Source organism: Apodemus sylvaticus, chromosome 3 (assembly GCF_947179515.1).
Source record: "Apodemus sylvaticus chromosome 3, mApoSyl1.1, whole genome shotgun sequence".
Classification (NCBI taxonomy): Eukaryota; Metazoa; Chordata; class Mammalia; order Rodentia; family Muridae; genus Apodemus; species Apodemus sylvaticus.
In genome coordinates, this window is record NC_067474.1 from 4398436 (window position 1) to 4425243 (window position 26808).

The 26808-nt window shown below is 39.7% G+C and overlaps 1 protein-coding gene across 1 annotated transcript in view; it reads left to right on the forward strand.

The window, feature by feature from the left end:
- The window catches only part of Jph1 (junctophilin 1), an 85802-nt gene extending 59200 nt beyond the window's left edge, over positions 1 to 26602 (forward strand). Inside the window, exons 3-6 of the mRNA XM_052175398.1 lie at positions 6564 to 6682; positions 17672 to 18315; positions 25174 to 25269; positions 25679 to 26602. Coding sequence (XP_052031358.1) covers positions 6564 to 6682; positions 17672 to 18315; positions 25174 to 25254 — 844 coding nt within the window. The 3' untranslated portion in view covers positions 25255 to 25269; positions 25679 to 26602. The remainder of the gene's footprint in view (positions 1 to 6563; positions 6683 to 17671; positions 18316 to 25173; positions 25270 to 25678) is intronic.
- The last annotated feature ends 206 nt before the right edge of the window (positions 26603 to 26808 follow it).

The following is a 26808-nucleotide window of genomic DNA, read 5'->3' on the forward strand; positions in this document are numbered from 1 at the left end:
CTTTGCCATCAAGTTTTAAGAGTCCCATGACTTTCTATATAAGACATTTTAAAGAATCAGTGTATTTTCAAAGTACTTTATTGTTGGGAAGAAAATGGATAAAATGTAGAAGTAGCAACTTGGTAAAGATCAAAGGTAGTTTCACCTTTAACAAAATCATGTTTACTTCTGGATTCAAACTTTCATCAGCTCTATCTGTAAAAGCCTGCGGTGGAGCAGGCATATAAGGGCGTGTGTGCCCCTTAGAGGAGTGAGTACTGAGACTAAGGGGACAACAGTTGAAGGTACTTTCTGGAAAAGCATTGTTATATTTAAGGAACATCCCATTATTAAATTCTTTTAAAAGTTCAAGAATATTGAGGAAAAGATTATTTTCTTCAGAGTAAAGTGACTTTAGAACTCAAGTTGCTGATGAAAAAACTAGTTTATAATTACTCTGACTATGAATAATCAATCTAGAAGTTCTGGCTACTCCAAGAAAGGCAAGCCAGCCACCAGGTTTCTGCATCCAGAACTTGTTCTTGTTCTTAACCAGTTTATCCTGGAGTTAAAGCATTATAGACTTACAAAAGGGAATCAATCTTATTTGTAAGGGTTCATCCTAAATTTAAAGCATGATAGACTTGCAGAAGTGACATCCTAAAAGGTCAGTGGCTGCCGCCTTAGTTATAAGTGTGACTTCTCAGTTACTTTACAATTATATCATTAGGGAAAGTATGTGATAATAGTGTGTGCAGATCGAAACTGTAAAGAGCCAAAGACTTGTATATATCAGGGGTCTTAAAAAATGAAAAGGATCTTGTGTCTGTCTGTCTGTCTGTCTGTCTGTTTCTGTAAATTTCTGTCTGTTTCCATATAACCAGCTCAGGTAGGATCCTGTGCTAAGTACCTTCAGCTGATTTCCTCAGACTGAATGTTCTGACCCTGAACCCAGGTACAGCAGCAACTCTGACCAGCCATTTGTAGGTTTGGAACTAGCCATGGGACTTAAATAACGGAGCTCACACACAAGCCAGGGCAACCTCCAAAGTCTAACCATGCCAGTGACCTTGACCCCATGGAGCTGGAATGTACTCCATTTCTCATGGTCGTAACCACCAGAAGTTCTCTAACAGTGTCTCTGGGTACAGATGTGGATGTGGTCTTGCTCATATGGCCATCTGTAAGTAATCCTGACTGACAGACACTGTACCTGGGTTATACAGAAAGGATCAGTCTGGCTGGACCTTCAGGGAAAAACAAGTAAAAAAGTAAGTTAGGTACAAGAGTGTGACTGCAGCTTCATTGACTGCGTTTCCAAGACATGTTGACAGGAAGGGTAATCTGTAGCCTACTCTCCAATTTGATGGATTATAAAACTATATAGAGATAATATTTCCATTGTATTTGGCTTGACAGAAGTGTGTTGCAGTTGTATCAAAATATGTTGCTTAGTTTTATGGATTTATTGAAGTGTTAGGAAATCACATAATAAGGGATCATGGCTGTACTTTTACAACTTCATTAATTATAGTACCTAGACATAATTAGGCTCTAGCTAAGAATACCACAGAAAATGGGACATCATTCTGGGAAGGAAAAAAAAGAATTGAGAAGCTGACCAAGTCATCATTGAGTAAAGAATTGTTCAGCTTCCATGTATATGTGGGCTTTCTGTTGTTTTTGTTGCTATTGAAGAGAAACCTTAATCTGTAGTGATCTAGTAGGAGGCATGGGATTATTTCAGTCTTCTTGTATCTGTTGACGTCTGTTTTGTGATGTCCAGTTTTGGAAAAAGTACCATGAGGTGCTGAGAAGAAGGTATATTCTTTTGATTTAGGATAAAATATTCTATAGATATCTGTTAAATCCATTTGGTCCATAAGTTCTGTTAGTTTCACTCTGTCTCTGTTTAGTTTGTTTTGCTGATCTGTCCATTGATGAGAGTGTGGTGTTGAAGTCCCTCATAATTATTGTGTGAGGTGCAATGTGTGCTTTGAGCTTTAATAAAGTTTCTTTTATGAATGAGGGTGCCCTTGCATTTAGAGCATAGATGTTCAGAGTTGAGAGTTCTTCTTGGTAGATTTTTCCTTTGATGAGTTTGAAGTGTCCTTTTGTGTCCTTTTTGATGACTTTTAGTTGAAAGTCTATTTTATCTGATATTAAAATGGCTACTCCAGCTTGTTTCCTGGGACCATTTGCTTGGAAAATTGTTTTCCAGGCCTTTCCTCTAAGGTCTTGTTTGTCATTGACACTGAGGTGCATTTCCTGAATGCAGCAAAATGCTGGATCCTGTCTACGTATCCAGTTTGTTAGTCTATGTCATTTTATTGGGGAATTGAGTCCATTGATGGTAAGAGATATTAAGGAATAGTGATTGTTGCTTCCTGTTATTTTTGATGTTATTTTTGTGTTTGTGTGGTTATCTTCTTTTGGGTTTGTAGAGAGAAGATTACTTTCTTGCTTTTTTAGGGTGTAGTTTCCATCCTTGTGTTGGCATTTTCCATCTATTATCCTTTGAAGGGCTGGATTTGTAGAAAAATATTGCATAAATTTGGTTTTGTCATGGAATATCTTGGTTTCTCAATCTATGGTAATTGAGAGTTTTGCTGAGTATAGTAGTCTGGCCTGGTGTTTGTGTTCTCTTAGGGTCTGTATGAGATCTGCCTAGGATCTTTTAGCTTTCATAGTCTCTGGTGAGAAGTCTGGTGTAATTGTGATAGATCTGCCTTTATATGTTACTTGGCCTTTTCCCCCTACTGCTTTTAATATTCTTTCTTTGTTTAGTGCATTTGCTGTTTTGATTATTATATGACAGGAGGATTTTCTTTTATGGTCCAACCTATTTGGAGTTCTGTAAGCTTCTTGTATGTTCATGAGCATCTCTTTCTTTAGGTTAGGAAAGTTTTCTTTAATAATTTTGTTGAAGATATTTACTGGCCCTTTAAGCTGGAAATCTTTACTCTCTTCTATACCTGTAATCCTTAGGTTTGGTCTTCACATTGTGTCCTGGATTTCCTGGATATTTTGGGTTGCAAGCTTTTTGCATTTTGTATTTTCTTTGACTGTTGAGTCAATGTTTTCTATGGTATCTTCTGCACCTGAAATTCTCTCTTCTATCTCTTGTATTCTGTTGTTGATGCTTGCATCTGTGATTCCTGATTTCTTTCCTAGGTTTTCTATGTCCAGAGTTGTGTCCCTTTGTTATTTCTTTATTGTTTCTACTTCCAGTTTTAGATCCTGGATGGTTTTGTTCAGTTCCCTCACTTGTCTGTCTGTCTGTTTTCCTGTAATTCTTTAAGGGATTTTTGTGTTTTCTCTTTAAGTGCTTCTACCTATTTATCCGTTTTCTCCTGTATTTCTTTAAGGGAGTTATTATGTCTTTCTTAAAGTCCTCTATCAGCATTATATGAGATGTGATTTTAAATTTAAATCTTGTTTTTTTGGTGTGTTGGGGTATCCAGGGCTTGCTGTTGTGGGAGTACTGGGTTCTAATGGTGCCATGTTACCTTAGTTTCTGTTGGTAATGTTCTTACATTTGCCTTTTGCCATCTGGTTATCTCTGGTGTTAGTTGGTCTTGCTGTCTCTGTCTGTGACTTGTTCATCCTGCAAGCCTGTGTATCAGTACTCCCAGGAGACCAGTTCTCTCTGTGTATGCAGGTGTATAGGCACTCCTGGGAGACCAGCTTCCTCGTGGCAGTATTTGCATATGTAGCTCTGTGGCCCAGGATCAGCACTGGGCACAGATAGAAATCAGAAGGCTCCTGTCCCCAGCTACCCCTGGGTTCTTGTGTCCTGAGGGTTTTGGGCCAGTTCTTCTGAGCAGGAGGGGTGGTCCTACCTGTACTCTCAGGCCTGTCTGCACCCCTGGAAGGCTAGGTATTTCCCTGTATCACCTGGGTATGCAGCCCTGTGGCCAAGGATGGTTGACTTGAGTGTTCTTATACACATTTTCTTCCCACCTTGGGCCCATATGCAGCTTCCTTGTCTTACATCTTGGGTAAATCTGTTGTTAAGTGATGAAGTAATGTTGACGCATCTGCAGTAACGTTCTTTGTTCATATAAGTGCCTGTATTTCATCAGGTATAGTTCATTGCTCAGATTAGCATCCGAACCTACTTAGGTATATTCTACAAGCTTCAGCACATCTGTAACATCTACTACAGTGTCACATGGGGTTGTTTCTCTCTCTCCCATAGATGTGCCCTCTGCTCTACCTGTCCCCTCCCAGCTGAACCCTTGACGGCCATGTTCTCCTTAACATTCCTATAGTTTTGTGGTGTACTAATTTTTTATTGAAAATAGACCTTTTTCATACAATATATTCCTTACTTCACTTATTTTTAAGTGGCAGTCCAGATATTCCTAAGGAATCATCATTCATTTATATGTAAGTTAGGCTCTCAGTAAATACTGTGTTCATGCCCTGGGTTTGCAGCAAAGTCAGAAGGTAAAGAACCATAGTGTTTGCAAAGTTACAGATCTCTAGCCCCAGCTAGGTTCTAGAGAGACCTGAGATGAGTCCACGAGAGTCCAGGATAAAAGGAGCTGAGTGGAGAAAGTTGACTGGGGCCTTTTGCTGGCTAACACCCTGGTCCCAGATCAGACTGTGCCTTCCCATTTTATTTCTAGTGGTTTAGCCTGGGGAATCAGAGTCTTGGTCATCTCCAATTGCCATTTGTGTCTCCTCAAAGACCAGCTGGGGCATAGTGCCATTTCCTGAATCACGCGCCCCTATTGTCTGAGATGGGTGTGTATACTGCTTTCAGACTTTCCTTAAACTTTTACTACTAGTTATCTGCTGTGCTGCCCAGTGCTGGTAAAATACAGAATTTCTACAAAGGCATCAGAGTAGGTATACATGCTAGCTAGCCATTGAAACACCAACTGAACAAGTCTTGAATTTGGAAAACAGACATACACGCATATATTATTCATACACAACCCAATACTCCTCCTCCCCACACACACACTCCTTCACATTCTATTTGGTCTATCCTTAAGAAGCCCATTTTTTCAGTTCTATGTGTGTGTGTAACACATCATCTATTGAGGTCAGATCACATTTTGTGGAACATAGTTCTCTTGTCCTATATGGGTTTGGGGATCCAAACTCCCTTTGTCACCCTTGGAAGCAAGTGTTGCGCTATCTCACTGTCTCAAGCTCAATTCTATGTGTGAAGGTGACCATGTGTATTCAACTGTGCTTGTACACATGGAGACAAGAAGGACAGTTTTCTCTGTTGGGCACTCTGAGGCGGGCACTGTCCAGGTCATTTTTTTAAATTGAAAATAATTCTTTTCATACTGTATATTCTGATCATGGTACTTTGTCTCTCATGTCCTCTCAGATCCTCCCCAACTCTCTTCCTATCCAACCCCATGCTTTGTTTCTTTCTCTGTCTTTAGAAAACAGGCAAAGGAAGCATGCACCCCTCATAATTGAGACAGGGTCTCTCCCTAGACTGGAACTTGGTGAGCCGCAGGTATCTGCCTGTTTCTATCTCCCCAACACTAGGTTGACAAGTGGTTTTTCTTTCATTTGGGGAACTAAACTCAGATCTTTATGCTCGCAGAAAAAGTGCATTATTAACTGGGCTATCATCCCAGCCCAAGAAGCCCAATCTTTATTCTCCCTTCTAACAGGTGAGATTTTTAATGTATGAGGATGGACCAGGGAGAGGATGGAAGACCAAAAGATCTATTACATCCCTACCAGCTCTGCTTCACTGGCTCCTTTCTGTTTCATTCAAATTTAAAAAAAAAAAAAAAAAAAAAAGGGAAAGGGAAAGGGAAAGAAAAGAAAAGAGGCAAAGGCAAGGCCAGGGAGATGGCTTAGCATGTAAGAGCACCTCCATGGTTTGAGTTCAGTCTTCAGAAGCCACACTGTAGAACAAAAACCAGTTCCTACAAGCTGTTCGCTGACCTCCTCACACTCCTAGCAACACAAATAACTTCTATTTAAATTAATCAGGTAAGTAGATGTAAGTAGACATCCCTTCCAGGGCACACTAGTGAACACCTGTGGTGTGCTAAGCTTCTTCCCAGCAATATGTCCAGTGTCTTTGTGCTGATGACCTGAAGTAGCACAGCAGAGGGTTTTACACATAGGAATCAACCAGTACTAATGGTATCAGTTCTGTTCATTTCTGCCATTGGGCAACTTTTCCTCAGTCAGATTCTTACTCAGTTCTGCCAATGGAACTTGGTCATTAACATGCAGCTAATTCATATGCTCAAATCCTACTGTACTCAACCAATCCTAGTTGGTTGTCTTTTGGAGTTGGGGGAATAGGATGCAAAATCAGCAAAAGGGTTGGTCCACTCAGTCTTGACCACCAGACACAGTGTCCAATGGTAGAGACTTTGTTCATGATCTTCTTTTCCCTCGGAAGCAGGACTGGGGTGATTCATCTGTGTAGTGGCTGCTGCTGAGGTCTCAGTAATATGACTAAAAGTTGCTCTTGTAAGTGTCAGACCATGATCACAGTTACCATTTCTCTCCCTAGATCAAGGTTTGCTTTTCCACAGGTAATTAATGCAGTGACTTCTCTGCTGACCAGCCTTTTTATATCCATGCAGGACTGCACATGCCAGAGCGAAAGCTGATGCTGCTGACCAAGCTGCCCTGGCTGCTCGCCAGGAGTGTGACATAGCAAGAGCTATGGCCAGAGAGCTATCACCCGATTTCTACCAGCCAGGTAAATCTTGATTCCTTCCTTTGCTGGGGCAAGTTATTCCATGGGACTTTTGTTTCCTGTGCTTTATTTATTTAGTTTTTGAGAACTTCATCATGAGCAGGAGATATACTTCACTCCTACCTCCCCATGTTCTCCTGTGTGTCTCCCTCCCAAGCACATGACCTCTACAATTATTATTGTTATACATGTATAAATATATGTTACATAGATGCACACGTTATATATAACAAGTGTCTATTTGCTTTGCTTGTGTGTCCATGGCTGACACTCGGAATTGCACAACCTGTATCAGAGTTCATCCATGGAAGAAGCTGGTTCTTCCCATTCTCAGCAGTCATTGGCCTCCTATAGCTTTTCATCTGGGTGTAGGGCCATGGGGAATTTTCCCCATTCCTGTTAGCATGTTAACTAGTATTGTCATCATGACAGTCTTGTTTAACAACTGTGTTGTTGAGAGGTCATGGCTGCTTTCCCCTTGTTACGTATAGGAGCTACTATCAAACAGGAGACATCCTGAGCCTCTAGCTTTCACAACCTTTTTGTATTCTCTTTTGAGATTTTTTTTCTCTACACATTAGGTTGTATCTACTACAGTTGTTTCAGTTGCAGCTGGGCATTACCCAGTGACTTATTCTCCACATTTTGACCAGTTGTAGATCTCTGTAATGGTCTCCACCTATTACTAAAAGATGCTTTGATGGGGAATGAGAGCTACACTTACCTTTGAATATATAGATAAGTATTCAGAATGCACAGAAACCATGCTGCTCTCTTTTAGGATTCATGCCCTCCCTGGCTATGAATCTGATTTTGAAGCACCCGGCGTGAGTTCTCTCCTGTGGGGTGGACCTTATGTCCACACAGATAGCTATTAGTTTCCTCCAAGATGAAAATTCCACTCTTGCGCCTTTGTGGATTTTATCCTGGTTCAATTATTGTTCAGGTCTATGGGCTTTAGAACTAGGTAAGAATTCTCTACACTAATTTACTATGGCTGTATCAATTTGAAATCCCATCAGCAGTGATTGTGGTTCTCCTTTCCTCAAATCCTCTCCAGCATTTGTTGTCAGTTCTTGATCTTCTTTTCTTCTATATTCTTTGTTTACATTCCGAATGCTTTGCCCTTTCCCAGTTCCCCCCTCCCCATCCATCTCAACACCCCCCTCTCATTTCCCTGTCCTGGTACTCCCCTACAATGCTGAATCAAGTCTTTTGAGCACCAGGGCCCTCTCCTTCCTTCTTCTTGGGAATCATTTGATATGTCAATTCTGTCGTGGGTATTCAGAGCTTCTAGGCTAATTAATATCCACTTATCAGTGATTGCATTCCATGTGTATTCTTTTGTGATTGGGTTGCCACACTTAGGATGATATTTTGCAGTTCCAACCATTTGCCTAAGAATTTCATGAATTCATTGTTTTTAATTGCTGAGTAGTAGTTTATTGTATATAAACTCATTGCTGAAATGATTGCTGATCATTTCTAGAAGTTTTCTGTTGAGATTTCTGTAATGTCTATATTATTTATAATTAATTTATAATTATTTATAATTAATTTATAATTATATATAATATATAATCTGTAGGTCAGGTTGATTTTTTTCTATTTGTATGCCCTCAATCTGCTTCTCTTGCATCATTGCTTCTGTTAGTGTTTCAGGCACTTCATTGACAAGGAGTAGGAAGGATGGACAGCCACGCCTTATTCCTGGATTCTAGTAGGAGTGCTTTAAATTGTTCTCCGTTTAAGATAACATTAGCTGTAGGTTTGTCATAGATGGCTTTTATTAGGTTGAGGTGTGTTCTCTCAAGTTCTACTCCCTAGGACTTTTATCATGAAGGCATGTTAGATTTTGTCAAAGGCTTTTTTTGCTTCTATTGAGATGATCATGCAAGTCTTTTTCTTGTTGTTGACTCTTCTCCTGGCTTAGGTATTAGAGGGATACTGTCTTTGGAGAATGAGTTGAGAGTGCTCCTACTTTGAAGTGTTGGTTGCACTTTTTTGAAAGTCTGGTTGAATTTGCTATGAATCCATCTGGGCCTGGGTTTTTTTTTTTTTTTTTTTTTAGTTAGAGGCTTTTTGTCACTATTCGACCTCTGTATTCATTATGGGTCAGTTTGAATGGTCTCTTGTTGGTTTAACTCTGATGATTCAGATGAGGCTAGAAATATGTTCCTTCTAGGTTTGGTAGTTTAATAGAATACCAGTCTTTAAAGTATCGCTGTAGAATATTCTTAATTTCCTTGGTGTCTGTTATAATGTTTTCCTGTTCATCTCTGATTCAGTTAATTTGATGTGGGTTATAGTTTTCAGGGTTTGTTTATTTGACTAATTGAGCTAAAGATCTCTCTATCTTGTTTATCTTTTCAAAGTACCACCTTTTAGATTTTTTTATTTTTTGTTTTTGTTTTGTCTTGTTCTTTTTTATTCTATTTCATTTCTAATCTGATTTTCTTTCCTCCAGCTGGATTTGGGTTTATTTTTTTCTTGTTTTCCTAAATTCTTGAGTTCCATCTTTGGGATGGGGTAGAGGTGAAACGAGGTCTCTTTACACAGCCCTGGCTGACCTAAAACTTGCTATGTAGACCTCAAACTCAAATCTCTCTGTCTCCTTAGTGCTTAGAATAAAGGCATATACCACCACTCCTGGCTTGGGAGTGTTCTGATATTTTAATATGGGCATCTAGAAATATAACTTTCCATTGTAGAACTGCATTTAATGTGTTCTGGAGGTTTTCTTATGCTGAGGTTTCATTTTCATTTAATCTCCACGAGTCTGTGTACAGTCCTTTGCTGTTTAAATTTCATTATATTACAGTTCAAAATGATACATGGAATTAATTTTTTTGAAGTTTTAAAGATGTGTTTCCAAGGCTATGTGATATCTTTTAGAAAAGTTTCTGAAGGCTGCTGAGTAGAATGTGTAGTCTGTGGTGTTTGGATAGAATATTCTGCAGATACCTATTTGATGTACAGTGTCATTCAGTTCTGACATTTCTCTGTTTAGATAACCTGTCTGTTGGTAAAGTGAGGTTTTGAAATCACATCTTATTAACTGACTTAGAGTTAGCATGTGACTTTCCTTTCAGTAGTGTGCGTTTAATGAAGTCAGGTACATAATATGTTTAGGATGGCAATGTCTTTGTGGTTAATTGTTCCCTGGATTGCACTGTGGTCTTTATCTCTTCCAGCTGGTTTTTGGTTGAAGTCTGTTTGTCAGTCAGTTATAAGGACAGTGCAGCTTTGGGCTTTTGCTTCCATTTACTCATCATACCTTTGTCCATCCTTTCCTTTAAGGAGGTGCCTGTCTTCAACGCTAAGATGGATCTTTTGTAGACAGCAAAAAGGTGTGCTTTGCTTCTCAATCCATTTAGCCGACCTGTATCTTCTGACAGGTAGTGGGGGCCGTTACTCTTCAAAGTGTGTGTTGATTATAAGCATTTAGCTTGTTGGCTGTTTTTGTTTGTGTTCTTGGTCCTGTCTTGTGTTTATTTTATATTTCAGTAGTTATTAGTTCATTTATTTTCTTTCTTTAGTCTCTCATCTGTGTTTATCCTTTTCATCAGTCTGAAATACTGCCTCCAGGATTCTCCACATGCTGGTTTGGTGGTGTATTCTCTCTTAGTCCATTTTTATCATGGAAATTCCCTTTCTTCCCTCAACTATACCTGGTAGTTTTGCTTGGTACTGTAATCTTAGTTGGCATCCATTGTCCTTTAGTAATTGAAGTAATTACTCTATGCTCAAAAATTTCATTGAGAAACTGGTTATTATTCAGAAGGACTTTTCTTCATATGTGACTTGTCTTTTCTCTTGCAATCTTCAGTAGTCATCTTTTGTTCTATGTATCTAGTGTTTGGACCATGATATGCTGTGGTGAGTTTCTTTTCTGGTCCTGCCAAGTTGTTTTGTGTTTCTTATATCTATCTGGGTTTGTCTCCTTGGTTTGGGGCTGTTCTCAGCTATTATTTTGTTGAAAATCTGGTCTATGCAACTGACCTGGAATTTTTCTCTTTCATCTCTGCTTATAATTAGAAACTTTGGCCTTTTTTGTGGTGTCCCATAGTTTCTGCATGTGTTGTTATTATTGTTTATTTCTTGTTTGTTTGTTATAAATCCTCTACTTTATCTTCATATCCCACCATTTTGTCTTCTTGAGCCATTCTTGTGGAAGACTTTCCCTCTGAGTCTTCAAATTGGGCTATTGAAGTTTTCATTTCAGCTTATGTTCTCTTCAGTATTTCTATTTCTTTACTGAATAAGTTTTAAATCCCGAATTGGCTTCAGAATTCCATCCAGCTGTACATTTGTATTTTCTTGGGCTTTGCTTAGACATTTTTTGTTATTCCCATTAAGTTCACTGAGCTGTTTGTGTTTTTAAACTCCTTGAATTATTTGATGAAGTTTAAGATTTTAAGTTTGTGTCTTAGGGTCATCTGTAATTCCCAATGGGGAGCATCTTTAACCCAGGATGGATTTGAGGGAGAAAGCCTGTGTTGGTCTTTCACACTGTATTTTTACAGTATGACTTGTGCATATAGGCTTTTTTTGCTGCCTATGTGTCTGAAATGATGCGTCATGCTAAGTTGTTCAAACTGTGTGGCTAAAACAAGGCCTGTGGGTTGGGGATAGTCAGGCTGACCAGGTTCTAGAGACTTAACAGGCTTGATCCATGAACAGATGTATGACCCAGACCTGGAAACTGAATATGGTGTAGGCAGACTAGTGTCTGGGGGACTCAGCAGACTGGATTAGCACACAGGATATGTAACTAGAGCAGAGCCTGGGTGTTGAGATGGCTTAGGTAGGCCTGGGTGTTGAGATGGCTTAGGTAGGCCAGCACACAGTAGGTACAATCCAGGCTAAGGCTGGGTTTTGGAGAGGGTCCAGGCAGGATAGAGTTCAGAGACCTCACCACCTGGACCTGGGCACAGGGCAGGAGACCTGAGCAAGGCCTGGAGGTTGGATATAGTTCAGACAGCTGGAAGAATGGGGAAGGGAAGCACAGGTGGCCTACATCCAGTGTAGATGTCAGTACAACGTGTAGCAGTATTTGTGACCACAAGGCCCCTGTGAGCAGTCAGGGCTGGGATCAGATGAGTCTGGAAGGAAGATGCTGCCAGTACCAGAGCAATTGGAATGGAAAAATAGAGAAGTCAGCTAGGCCTGTGCCACATGCTGTGCCCCTGGGAGCAATCAGAGCTGGATCTTTTCCTTTAAAAGTCTATGTTTTTTAATCTCAGCAATATTACAAAATAAGTGGGAAAGGACAAGAGGCTACCTGAGTGAGGGCTTCTGGCACGCCAACAAAGTGGAATTAGCGCAGTCTGGGTTGAAGGAGAGAACCTATCTCAAAAAAAAAAAAAAAAAAAAAAAAAAAGGTGTGACTATTAACTGAGGAGGACAACAGAATATCAGATCTCTAGTCTGAAGAAATAGCACCAGTGCATGTGCACACACACCCCACTCCCCACAGAGAGAAAGGGCACAGTAGGGAGGGTAGGAAAGAAGAAAGTCTGTAAAATGCAAGTTACAGCACTATTCTGGACAGGTGCCCCACTGGGTTGCTTGAGTGCCTTGATAGAGTGACTTCTTCAAGAGTGATAAAATGAGTATCTCCATTTATGTGCACCTTATTTAAAACATTTAAATACATTGGTATAATTCACTAAGAAAGGAACCTTTTGCATATTTTGAAGTGACCCCTGATGAATAAACTCTGGTTCCCTGGATTCCCTGGTATGTAAGTACCTTGGCAGATTAGACTTTCCAGGATGTGAACCCCACAGGAAGAGCTCAGCAAGCAGAGGGAATTTTGTCCTGTGCTCCCAGCCATGCTGCCTTCTGGGGAAGCCACACAATGGGGAACTGTAGGCTTGAACTGTTTTGCAAGCAAACAAACTTACCATTGTTGTCTGCATATGCTAATTCTTGGCTCTGCTGTTCATTCTGCTGCAGAGCTGGGTCCCTCTAGACTTATAATAGGTGTTACCAAAAGGTAAATGATACTGAAGGCCATCTCTTTTCGAGACTGAATGGTCTTTAAAAGCCTTTTTATGGCGGAAAAGCATTTGAAGAAAAAGAAATATTGTGGGAAAATGTAATTCCAGCCTTCCTTAGCCAAGCAGATGCATAGAAACAAGTTGTTCATCAGTAATGGGTACATTCTAGCTGTATGAGATGACAGTGAGCCTCTTCGAGCCCAGAGCTACAGGGAAAGTGCAGTCCCCTTTGACCCACAGCCAACACTCCTTTCAGTAACTGTATAGAAGGCCTGTGCTGGCTGTTATGGGTCTTGTCAAGGATCTTCACATGCTTCCCAGTCTGCATTTACGGGTGATCAAATCAGATAGGCTTTTGCAGAAAGACTTCCAGTACCACCTGTAAGCGAGCTCATTTAATTTCTACAGCTCCAATGCACGTATCACCATGGTTTGGAAGGCATATGCTGCAGCCTTGGAAGAACATTGACTGCTGGCTTACAGTTTGCAAGTTTTTGTAGCAGATTGCTTACTTTTAAGAGCTGGCAATATTTCCATCATTGTGAAATGTCACGGCTTTAGTTCAGAAATCCAGTGTTATATAGACCAATTAAAATTACAAGATAAAAACAGACCTGTGTAGGGGTATTAAGTTCTCAAACAGCTAAGTTTGCACATACATGGAAAAACCTAAATTTTAGTGACATTGAGAATTTGGAAAGAACTTTGCCCCTGGAGGGTTAAACTTGAAAATGAGCATTAATATTATGGAGATCAGTCAAGAGATCCTCAGCAGTAGTTTTAAGGAGATCCTCATAGCATGACTGGATATATAAAACATCAGAAGCCTCAGTCTGCCTAGGAAGTATAGAGGTAAGTGAGTCACAGAGACAAACACTGGCATTGTCCTTCTAGACCCTTCCTAGAGAGACCTGGGCCAGAGCTGGCTCTACTGCAGTTTCATTGACAAGAATATTTCTATTTATGTGGCCAAAGGTAGGGAACTATAGCCAGGAAACAGATCTATGCTCTACTGGCATCATTGAAATCAAGGAGATAGATGCATTAGGCTGGCTCATCCTGATGTCATTACATAGCTGAATCATCTCTTACCCCTTATCCTGGGGAAGTCATGATGTTCTGCCCTCAAGAATGACATTTACTGGTAATATCAGTAAAAGTCATGCACCTTGTGAACCTTCATATTGCTCACTGTAGATAAGTGAGTTGGCCTTACAGTATGTTGTGTCAGTCTTATGTTTTATAAAGGGGAGTCTGTCCCAAGTACTTTCTGGGCTAATAACTCAAGTTTGTTTCTTTCTTTCTTTTCTTTCTTTCTTTCTTTCTTTCCTTCTTTCTTTCTTTCTTTCTTTCTTTCTTTCTTTCTTTTCTTTCTTTCTTTCTTTCTTTCTTTTCTTTCCTTTCTTTCTTTTCTTTCTTTCTTTCTTTCTTTCTTTCTTTCTTTCTTTTTTTTTGTTGTTATTTTTTTCAAGACAGGGTTTCTCTGTATAACCCTGGCTGTCCTGGAACTCACTCTATAGACCAGGCTGGCCTCGAACTCAGAAATCCGCCTGCCTCTGCCTCTCAAGTGCTGGGATTAAAGGCATGCGCCACCACCGCCCGGCATAACTCAAGTTTCTAAGGCAAGAGGACTGAGCTACAGCTTTTGAGAATGATCAAGAAGAGATGATATTAGAGAAGAGGAATAACTGAGGAAATATTTGCATGGCTCTTCACCCCACTATTTGAGTTTACTTTCAGTCATGATTTTGCTTGGGTGTGGAAAAGTGTAGGGTATGTGTGTGTGTACACGAAGACTCCTTTGATCTCTCTCCACCTTATTTTTTGAAAGAAGGTCTCTTACTGAAACTGGGACTAGGAAATTTCATAAGACTAGCTGACCAGCAGGCTCTAGGAATCCCCCTGCCTCTTCCTTCCCAGTGCTAGGATCACAGGCATAAACCACCATCCCCTGCTTTTGATAATGGGTGCTAGAGATCCAAATTCAGGTTCTCAAACTTCTATAGCAAGCACTCCACTGAGTCATCTCCCAAACTGTTCCCTCAGTATTCCTATCTCCTTTCTAATCCCAAGTCATATTAAGTAAGGCATTTTTTTATTCTTATCAATAGGTCTGGCAATGAGTTAAATAAGCTGAAACACTGCCTTGGTATGTGATAAAATTCTTTCGTTGAGTCCTTTTGGGAGAATGCCAGCTGCTTCCCTAGGCAGCATCCTCAACCAGCTTTGTGGTCACATGTGGAAGTGCATATGCTCACACATTACACCATTGATTATTTACATGAAAGTGAAATCTGTAATCTATGTTACTAAGTGTTTAGTATGCTTGCATTTCTCATAAATTAGAAGTCAAGGTATTGTTTATTACTAAAGGCCTGTGCCAACCACTAATATATACTGGTTTGGGTTAAGTAAAGGGAAGTATCCAGGAGTAGATGGCTTATGAACTCACATTCCAAACCTAAAATTCCAATTTTTTTTTCATGAAGTAGAAAAACTGAATACTCTGCTATTAAATGTAAAAGTGGTGAGTCCTGGGCCTACTGGTTATTCTGACCAAACTGAATGGTGTATTCAATTTCACAAATGTATATTGAGTGACAGCTACTATAGGGTGTCAGGATAGACAGCCACAGCTCACCACCAAGAACACTGACTAGTCACAGACACTGCAGGATTTTGACAGATGGGACTACAAGGTCCTTTAGGGACCATGATGTCATTTCTACTGCTTGTATCATCTCTGTATAATCTTTCAACCTATTCCTCTTTTCCTGATTGGCAGCTTTGAGAGAATGACTAGTTTCTGTTGAATAAATCACTCCTGCTGCTGCAGTAAAGACTTTGATGTGGGCATTGACTTTATGTGGTCAGGGCAGTCTTAAGTCAGCCAATGGCCAGTCCAGCAACACTCACTTCTGAAGTTCAGACTAGATTCCCTGCTTTCACCATTGGCCAGTGTCTGCTCAAACTCTTCATGCCAAGTATGTAGAATTACCTTTCTGTGTGGGGATGGTGGGCTGGCTGATCAAATGTAGAATGTTGTAGACCAGGTGACTTTTTCCCAATGTGAATCCCCAGACAGGCGAAAATCTCTTAGGATTCACAGGTTCTGCCTATAAAAGCATGACTGACTACAAATTCCAGCTGCCAAACTCTCAACATTTATTTTAGTTTCCCTCCCTGGCAATAATGGCTGGTTCTGATAATGAGCTACCACACTCACCAGCTTTATGTAGCTGCCATTATACATACCACATGTTACTACACAGAACCAATTGCAGGCATAGAATGTGCCTTCCAAGAGAAAAGAGTGAAGGAAAAAAAACTGTCTACTGCATCACATTAACTGTTTTGTTTAAGATTAATTGAATCTTGCTCTGGAAAAATCTAGCTGTGCATCTTTATATTTGGCTAGTTCTCACAGGAATGGGCCACATTGGAACCACTTCCCACTGGGGCAGCCATGTAAGGCTGGCATTAGGTAGGCAAAGGCCAATTTGATACCCATGATTTTTACATGATTTCAGTCACATATCTAATGTGTGGAATCACCTGGAACATGCAAATTCAGATGTCTCTGGCTTGTATTTCTGCTTTCCACTAAGTTGAAACCTATGGGATGTATCTGATGAACCACAGGAATGGGAGCCATTGCTTGAGACTGCGTTTGTTTTCCTTGAGCAGTCATTTTCCAGGGCAGAAAGCTAGGCATTTCTAAATACTAACATTGCTAGCCAGATGTACTTCCATTATTCTAGCAATTTCTTTGATTACAGCAGATTTCAGCAACATCAGCAACCCAGCTGATAGATGTAGCTGAGGATCTCTGAAAAGTCTTAGTTGTAAGTGACTGAGCCAGGTAGACCTTTCCTAATACTCCTAAGATGAGAAGCCTTTGCAAAAAGCAGTATGTCAGACTTCAGTGGGGGTTACTTAAATAAGTACATTTGGTGTAATCCACATTTGAATTCACAGGTCTGTTACTGTGACTTCCTCGATGCGGGCTCTCCATGAGATTCATAAGGATGAAATAAGATGTTTTTGCAGGGGGTTGTTTTTGTTTTATTTAACTATTTATAAAGCACATTTGAAAATGTGTTAATATTCAAATATTAACATATATATAATTATATGTATGTATATAACACTGAAATGATAACTGTAAGCTGTAAGTGTGGTCTTAGGCCACTTTACTGAATAGGCACACAACCATACCTGGCTTTTGTTAGGTAGGTTCTGATGACTGAAGCCAGGTCCTCAAGCCTTTGAGACAAACACTTTAGCAACTGAGCTGTTTCTCTAGATGCTACTTTAAAAAAATAAATAATTTTAAATGGATTTTTTAAATTGTTGTGAATGTTTCTGAAGTATATTAAAAGATTAAATATAAACCCTGAGGCTACAGAGCCAGAGATGGCACCTTGTCATAGATACTGCTAGTAACATGGTCCTGTTGTAAATGGACTGTACAGAAGTTATTCTAAAGAGCACAGCGCAAAGGCAGACATTGTTCTTGACCAGAAAGTTTCAGCAATGATTAAAAATACTCTCTTAGCAGGCTCTCCCTATATAGTGCAGATCTCTTTAAACTGCTGATCAGACAAAAATAAGCTTATTTCTTTTTTCAAGTTCATGCTGTCTGTACTTTAATTATCTATCCTACATATATGGGGGTAAATGAGTTTTGTTGAGTTTTGACCAACATGAGTTTTTGCTCTATGCCAAATAACCATATTCTTCAAGTAAACACTGTTAGAAATTTTAGACAAGTATAAGATTTTTCTATCTTTTATGTTATCAATATACTATAAAGAGTGGCAAGTTTTGAAAGCATTTTTCAGTAGTAATCCTTTCCTTGCACACTGAAACAAGTTCATACCTTACAAGTATCTTCAAATTGAGGAGGGAGGGAACTGATCTCATTTAGCAAAAATGATAGTCACCTTTTATTACCTTCTTTTCCTTTCTTGTTCCTTTTTTCCAGGCCCTGATTATATCAAACAACGATTCCAGGAGGGGGTAGATATTAAAGAAAACCCAGAAGAAAAGGTCCCAGAAAAGCCTCCCTCACCAAAGGAATCTCCTCATTTTTATCGCAAAGGCACGACACCCCCCAGGTCTCCTGAGGCAAGTCCCAAACAGAGCCACTCTCCTCAGTCTTCCTCCCCAGAGTCTGCGAAGAAACAAAACCCCATTCCAGGGGCAAAACTCAGTCAAGATAAACGGAGCCTAGCTGAGGAGCAAGTGACAGCCATTGTTAATAAGCCCTTGATGTCAAAGGCTGCCTCAAAGGAACTGGGAGCATCCGTGTCCAAGTACTCTGGCCGCCACTATGTCCCCAATCCCAGCAATGGGGAGCTGCACTCTCAGTATCACGGCTACTATGTGAAACTGAACACACCTCAGCATCCTCCAGAAGACAGGGAGGATGACAGCAGAGTCATCCAGTCTTCCTCAGCATTGGTACCTAGGCAATCACCTAACAAGTGGGGTCCCCCTAAATCTGTGACAAAACCAGTTGCCAAAGAAAGCAAAACTGAGCCAAAAGCAAAGAAGTCTGAACTTGCTATACCAAAGAATTCAGCAAGCAACGATACCTGCCCTTCTTTGGAAAAAGAAGCTAATTCCGTAAGTCTTGCATGAGCCTTTCCCTTGGTTTTGTTCAGGGAGCAGTATGCATGGGTAGTTTTATATCTTGACCACATCTAGACAGACAAAGAGCCTCAGTTCACTGCAGGAACTCATGATAGCAAAGAGTTCTCTGAGCAGAAGCCCTGTGGCTACTCAGCCAGCCATTGCAGACAGACAATTCAGGTAGCACTCAAGCCTGGCCTGCCCCGGCATGTGTTAGCAAGTGTTTATCAAATATGTCTTGGTGAACCTCTTAATTACTTACTCAGTGGCCCCTAAAAGGGAAAACAAGGCCAACTTCCCACAGCCAGAACCTTTCTGTATAGCAACTAGGAATTCTGAGCCTTTCTTTGGCCCTTTCACAAAGGAACATCACTTGCAGCCATTGTAAATTCTCGTAAATATGGAATTTGCCTTTTCCTTCATGAGCCAGGCTCTGCAGTAGAATGTTTTTCTTTCCAAGTGAGAAAATTTTACAACAACACAATTACTTTATAATACATCTCCAGATGTAGGAGTTCCTAGATTCAGCAGTCTAATAGATGCTAGTCATTGTTGATGGGTCTTAAACAGCTTAGACTTCTTTTGGCCAGTAAGCTTTGTGTTATTGATGAATGTCTACTACATGTTCCTTGGCATGAGGTTGATTGGGTAAGTACGATATGAAACTGAGATTTTATCAGGCTCCATAGAATTTATAGGATCTGAACTTTTTTTTTTCTCTTTTTTTTTTTTATTATTCGATATAATTTATTTACATTTCAAATGATTTCCCCTCTTCTAGCCCCCCCACTCCCTGAAAGTCCCGCAAGCCCCCTTCTCTTCCCCTGTCCTCCCACCCACCCCTTCCCACTTCCCCGTTCTGGTTTTGCTGAATACTGTTTCACTGAGTCTTTCCAGAACCAGGGGCCACTCCTCCTTTCTTCTTGTACCTCATTTGATGTGTGGATTATGTTTTGGGTATTCCAGTTTTCTAGGTTAATATCCACTTATTAGTGAGTGCATACCATTAAAAATTCAGGAGACAGCAGGTGTTGGAGAGGGTGTGGAGAAAGAGGAACACTCCTCCACTGCTGGTGGGGTTGCAAATTGGTACAACCACTCTGGAAATCAGTCTGGCGGTTCCTCCGAAAACTGGGCACCTTACTTCCAGAAGATCCTGCTATACCACTCCTGGGCATATACCCAGAAGACTCCCCACCATGTAATAAGGATACATGTTCTACTATGTTCATAGCAGCCCTATTTGTAATTGCCAGATGCTGGAAAGAACCCAGGTATCCCTCAACAGAAGAGTGGATGCAAAAAATGTGGTATATCTACACAATGGAGTACTATTCAGCCATTAGAAACAATGAATTCATGAAATTCTTAGGCAAATGGATGGAGCTAGAGAATATCATACTAAGTGAGGTAACCCAGACTCAAAAGGTGGATCTGAACTTTTTAAGAATCTTTTTATTTGAGTGATTTAAAATAAATTGTTAGGTTATCTTGATCATATATGCCTCTAGGTGGTCCTGTTAACTATGAAATACAACTAGGGAGTAAGACACCACCACTTGATGGCAATTTGAAAAAAATATATTTCTGGAATCCTAGTCAAGAAGATTATAGACTACCAGTTTCTTATTTTTATTACATTTACTCATAGGGTTAAAGAAATACAATTCATCTTTTTTAAGATGCTTGAATATTTAGTAAGTATTTGTCATAAAATGTTTGAACATTGATATACCTTATTATCTGTTATTATAATTCTACCACTACTGATTCATTGTATGAAACAATCAGTTCTTATTAGACATTCAACATGAATATTTATAGGGCTTCTTGTATATATTGTGTCCATTTGCCTGATTAATAAGTGGTGGATCTAAACAGTGCCATTCCAACTACAGTGCATCTTTGCCTACCCGATAGGACATTTAGTTTCCCACATACCACAATGGAATCATGTATCCAGCAGCCCCTCATCTCTCCTGTGTGCTGGCACTTGCATTGCCACTGTATTCAGAAGAAGGTTTTAGTTTTTAAACTAAAGGTTTAAAAACTAAAGTTTTAGTAATGTGTAGAATTCCTTGTTAATTATTCACTTTACATCACAATATCTGCCTCCCCTCCCAGTAACCCCCACCCCCCCATCCCACAGTTCCTCCCACCCCCACTTTTCACTCCTCTGAAAAGGTGGAGGCCCACACCAGATATTTTGTATAGGTTCTTGATGTAAGCCAAGCTTCCAACTTGATCAAACCCCAAGCTGCATGTTTATGAGACAGCCTCAGCAGCTCTATCTTCCCCTTGAACTTGAGGATTCCCCTGAGAATGACATTCTAGTCCGAGGAGTCAGATTGACTGGTCCTCAGTGAGAAACTGGTGCTTTCCTAATAGCATCAAGAAGCTGCCTTGTGTTCCTGATGCCAGCCCTGGAGTAACACAGTGACACGTTATTGTTTAGAATAGTTAGTGAATGACTATGGAAACAATGGAATGCTGCCTACTGTTCTGAACAATCGAGAGCATTGTGCAAGTTCAACATTTATAAAGAACAGTTTATAATTCATAGAAACATTGACACAAACGCAGACGTGTAGAGGATGCCCATAATGTCGGCCAGTACTCTGTGTGAAGAGCAGGGGAAGTTGTTATGTTCTTAATACAGGACTGAGTGGAGTTAATGCTCAAAGGGCATTATTATTATCATTATTAATGACATACTAGTTGAAGTATAAATAGCTCATAAATGGCTCAGTAGATTCCATTTCTTTTATGTTCAGCCTGGATAGGTATCTAGAAAATGTAGAAAATCTTCTGAGATAGAGATTAACACTTAGAGGAAATTAGTTACTTAACAAGAATGAGAAGGTAGGCCCCTTTGCAGATTGCAGCCCTAACACAGGCAGGATAGCTTCTCATAATTTGACATCCTGTGGTTTATTTTTCTAACTGCGTGAAAGTTTCTTCTGATGTGTACCTAGCATCTGCCTTCTTGCTGCTTCCCATCATACCTGTCCCAGTCTGGGAAAACAGGACTAAGCTTGTTTTCATTTTGCTATTTTAAGCCACCTCTGGTGACCATAGCAATATTTATGGGAGTTTACCTTAAAGTTTTTCACCCAGTAGCCTGCCCAAGGTGTCTGAAGAAAATTGAGATAATTGCCAGTTAAAAATAGCATCCCAGATTTTCATTTTCACCTAGTGGTTGTTAGAGCCTCCCGTTGCTGGTCTATACTCATCTTCCTGAGTGATCTTTAAAAATAGCTTCATAAGTGGGACTAAACTGATAGGCTAAATATGAATGTGTATGAGAGCACATACAGAATAAATACATATGTGTGTGTTGAATAGGAAACACATATGTATTTTTCATTCTGGATAAAGCATTTATATGTTATTCATTGATTCCTGGTTAAGTACAATAAAATATAGGCCAAAGCTTTGAAAAGAGATATTTTGCTACTAAATTCAACCCAAGACAATCTATAAAGCCCAGAGTACGAATCAATTCAAAAGAGTTTGTGTAAACTCGCAGCAGCTTACCAGGATTTATTAAAGATTTACCTGAGGCTTAACTTTGTTTTGTTTTGTTTTTTTTCTTCTTTTTGCTGGGATTGAGTCGAAGACCTTGTGCATGCTAGGAAGGTGTTCTGCCATTGTAGTACACAGCCTTCAAAGGCACGCTGTGGTTCTGTGTCCTTGGTCCTCTCTGGCCCTGAACCAGATTGGTTCTCACCCAAACTTTTGTCCATACTTCATGCACCCATTATCTTGGGGAGGAATTAAATGTACTAGCCGCAAAGAATTAACGCAACCCCAAATTGTACACTTAGAAACAAAGTCTAAGCAAGGCATGAATAACCATGACATATATTTTATGCTCAGAAGTGATATTGAAACATTATCTAGTATTTTGAGCTCTAAGAGTTTCTCTATCTTAATTTTGCCCTGGTTAAGATGCTGTGTAGATTAGAACTCACCATTTAATGCAGCTGGCTTCATGCTGTACACCACAGCCTGCCCTTGAACTAATAGCAGCGTTCCTCTGTGTCATCCTTCAGAGTACTAAGATTGCAGCATGAACCACCATGAGTAGTTGACTAGTTGGAGGTTCGTAAGATTTTGTTTCTCTGAGAATTGAAAGATACAGGTAAAAACATTACCTTGCATTTCTTCATTAGAAATTGTTCTTAAACTAAGGTCTGTGCTTTTGTAGAGATAGAGAAAAAAGTGTAGGGTACCCAGTGGGCAGCATAATATTTAATTCTGCCTCAAAAGTTCCTGGATTTGTAAATAGTTTGTAAATATTCTAATGTACTTATCCTCATGATACCCTCTAGTATGGAACTAATAATCTCATATGCAGAAGAAATAAAAAGCAGGTGCTAATCTACTTAGAGATGTTTAGTCTGCTGCCTAGCATTTAAACCCTATTTTTCTTCCTTGTTCTTGGGGCTTAAGAAGTGGAAGGTTGCTTCTCTTCCCTCAACGGGCCCTGTTTTCAGTCCCCACACCCCAATTTACTAACAATGTACTTGTTCTTTAATGCAGTGATTGGGCCTGTTTTGTTAAACGTTAAGGTGTTCTCCTTAAGCTCTGGCTGCATGAATGAACTAGACACCACAAGAGTCAGGCACTGGGTACATAGTGAAGAAAAGGTCAAAACCTTTGATACTGTGGCACTGAGCCTAGGTAGGGAAATGGCAATACAGCCACAGATATCAATGAACTGTGACAGGTGTTATGACAGAGGAAGAACAGGGCACACTATGACCTCCACCAGAGAGCAGGCCCACGGACACATGGCGTAGGATGTCCTTCAGTCAGTGGTAGGTAGCCTAATCTAAGGCCCAGCCTGGAAGATGAACACTTTACCAGACTTCCCTGTTCAATAGTGTCACCAGAGAAAGCACATCCTGTAACCTTGTTTCCACACAAACTTATTTAGTACTCAGAATGTGACTTCTTCTTCTTGTGTACCCTTAATTAGAACAATTAGTTTTGATTAGAAAGGTAGCTTCACAATTAAGAGAATTTGCTGCTTTTGCAGAATACCCAGGTTTACTTACCAACACCCATATGATGGCACACACTCACTCATAACTCCAGGAGACCCAATACCTGATCTGCATCTACAAACTAAGCACTCACATGGGCACATGTAGATGATACAGAGGCTCTTGAATTAATGAATAAACAATAGGGGGACTATTGAATGCTAAACACACAGGGTTATCTTTTTAAAGGTATATATGTGTGTGTGTGTGTGTGTGTGTGTGTGTGTGTGTGTGTGTGTGTATATGTATATGTATATGTATATGTATATGTATATGTATATGTATATGTATATGTATATATAAACCCCTTTTCTCTCCAGAAGACTGGAGATGGACCTTTGCACTCTGTGGCTGAGACCACACTAGATCCTTCCTCAGACCTTTAACTTTATCTGATCTCTCAGTTAATCTATGGAACCCATCTTTTATGAATGGTGTCACTTATACAAAGAGTTTTGACATGGTCAAATCTTAAGTTTTGTCATACACACAAAATTGAATTATCTTCAGAAAAGTTTTCTGCAGGCTGTGATGTACACAGAGACCCCCCCACACACACACACACAGGCACCACTAAACTCTCCCCTCTTCCACAAATACATAGAAACATTTAGGCAAAACACTCATACACATAAAAATAAACTTCTCAAAAGTCAATTCATTTATGTTTGACAGAGAGGCATTTTAGAACACTACTATTTAAGAATTGTGTGCTATTTTAATAATAATTTCTTTTGAATACCGAGATCTTATCATTCTAATAAAGGCAGTTTTTAGCTACCACCAGCCTAAATAGCTAGGCCATATAAGCTTTGCCTTTACAAACAAAAGCTTGGTGATCTTGGGTTATCTGGTACTTATTCTAATAGGATTTATCAAAATAGGAGTCTACTGTTGGTTCAATATGCTTGAGTCTACAGCGGTTTGGTTATGATTCAAGAAACAAAGAGTTAGACCTGAAAAAGCAACTGCTGTAAGTATTCAGCTTCTCATTTGTAGGAGGAAGGAGTGGAACCCAGAAAAAGCCCCCCCCCCCCAAAAAAAAGCCAGAGTTAAGCTGAGGGCTGAGCCTGTAACTCAGTTAGTAGAGTATATCCCAGCATACACAAATCAGTCCCCTGCCCTACATAAGCCAGGGATGTTGTTGTATTCCTGTATCCCAGCACAGTAGGAAGCACAGACCGGGGAGCATAAATTCAGAGTCATCCTCAGGTACACAATGAGTTCAAGACTGGTCCAGGCTACATGAAACCCTATAAAAATAAAAGTACCTCTCTGAGTGTTCTGAATTCCTCCTTGGAGGAATGAAACCCTCTGGTTTCATTAGTTTCTACCAGCCTTGATGAGGAACTGCTCTTCCTTTCTTACTCTTTCACTTTCTAAGGACAACTGAGTCCCACTACTTCCCAGCTCCTTTTCAGTGACCCTTCCCAGTGTGGGAGATGAACATTGTTACAGAAAGACATGCTGAGACTGGGTCTCATTATGTAGCCCTGCTAGTCTAGAACCCACCACATAGACCAGGTTGACTTCAAACTCAGAATGCTAAGATTAAAGGTATATGCCACCTTACCCAGCTTGAAGATGTCTTTTAATTTGATTCAAATCTAGGCTAATTTTAAGTGGAAGTTATATAACACCATGTAAGTGTAGCATTACTGTTCTTAATTCATACCTTTTGAAAGGGCTGTTGTCTTACATGCCTTAGTTTCTGCCACAATGTTTGTATGCTTTCATTTCTACTAATTAGTAGCAGCCATACTGACATGGAAACATTGTGCTTGCTCTGTTTCTCCTTCAGGGCCCTAATTCCATCATGATTGTCCTGGTCATGCTGTTGAATATTGGGTTGGCCATTCTTTTTGTTCACTTTCTGACTTGATTGGAATTAGGAAAGGTAAGCAAAGCCTTAATTTCTATAGAAACTCATAGTAACATTTTTTTTCTAATTTCAATTTACATTTTTTAAAAAATGACATTGTCCTTCACTTTAATTTTGAATGTGACTCAGCGTGGTTACTTATTGCTATAACTCTTTTGACCCTTCAGTGAAGTTATGACAACTAGTGGAGTTAGCCCACAGTTCTGCCTTGGTGTCCACACCCCAGTCATACTCAGACACAGGCAAGGAGGCTTGGATTGGGATGGGATCACAAGAGAGATGAAACTTGGAAAATTCAGCCAGAGGACCTTTCAGGTCCCCCAGGACTGCTTTGTGTCTTTAGGGTCCTCTGGGAACGGAAGCACACAGCCATGTTGGAAAGCAAAGCTTAATAATGATTCTTTTTTAAAATCTGCTGAAGCAGCCCCATCCGGCGAAGTTCTTGGCATTGGCTTCTCCATCTGTCCTAGCAGAGTGTGACTAAACGGGAGTTGTATGGACCTGCATATTTTTTTTTGATGGAAGTCAACAGCTGCCTTACTATTTTACCATCTGACGTTTTTAGTAGGGAGCTGGGAAGAGAAGACTGCCAGAGGAATTCAGTCTGAGGATTGTGTTGCGGTGGGCGTGGCTCCAACATTCACTCCTATCTCATTAGAAGTAGGTAGCAGCATCACTCAGCAGTCTTCTGCTGTGACCTGCTACTTTAACATCTCCTGGAATGTTCTGGAAGGGAATGTTTCATTTGCTTGTGCACGACTCTGCTCATTTCTGCTGTTTATTTAAATATGATGTATAGTCATATTAAAATATGTGCAGTCCTGGATGGATGAGAACACACAGGTTGCATCTCAAGGAAAAGCAACAACAAAAGACTAGTTAAAAAATATATAGTATTTATTTTAATAGCAATACATTGTTTTCATGTTGTTTATTCCTTTCAAACCTATAAAAGGTTATTTATCTTTAAAATATAGTGATCTGAAGGTATTATACCTTCCAAAGATGTAATTTAATTTTAAATATTTTTTAACATCATTGAGGTGAATTTTTGATGCACTCAGGAGGTGCTAAATTTTAAAAGCTGAAAGACGACAGAATACTAAGAAATGTAGTCAAAATGTTGCATGGATTGCAGTAATCAGTGGTTAAGGGTTCGGTTTCATTGCTGACGTATGTTACAACCAAATAAAATCTTGTCAGTGGCTCTGTTAATTCCCATGAAAGTTAAGCAAGATCTATTAATAGCTACTCTTCTATTTCTCCACCCCACCCCCAACTCGAATTTTGGTTGAATGCCTTCAGGTAGACAGTAAAGCTTTGTTAAGTCACTGCTCCTTCTCTGCCTTCTATGTTTTTCAAATTTGTTTTGTAATTCTATATTAAATTTTAAAGACTTAGACAGTTTTATTTTAAATATTTGTCTTTTGCTCTCCTATATCATTCTGCTATTGATTTTTTTCTATTATATAATTTACTCCAAGCATGCTTACCTAGGAAAACTACATGATCTTTATAAAAAATAATTATTTCAAAAGAAATCAAGGTAGGAAA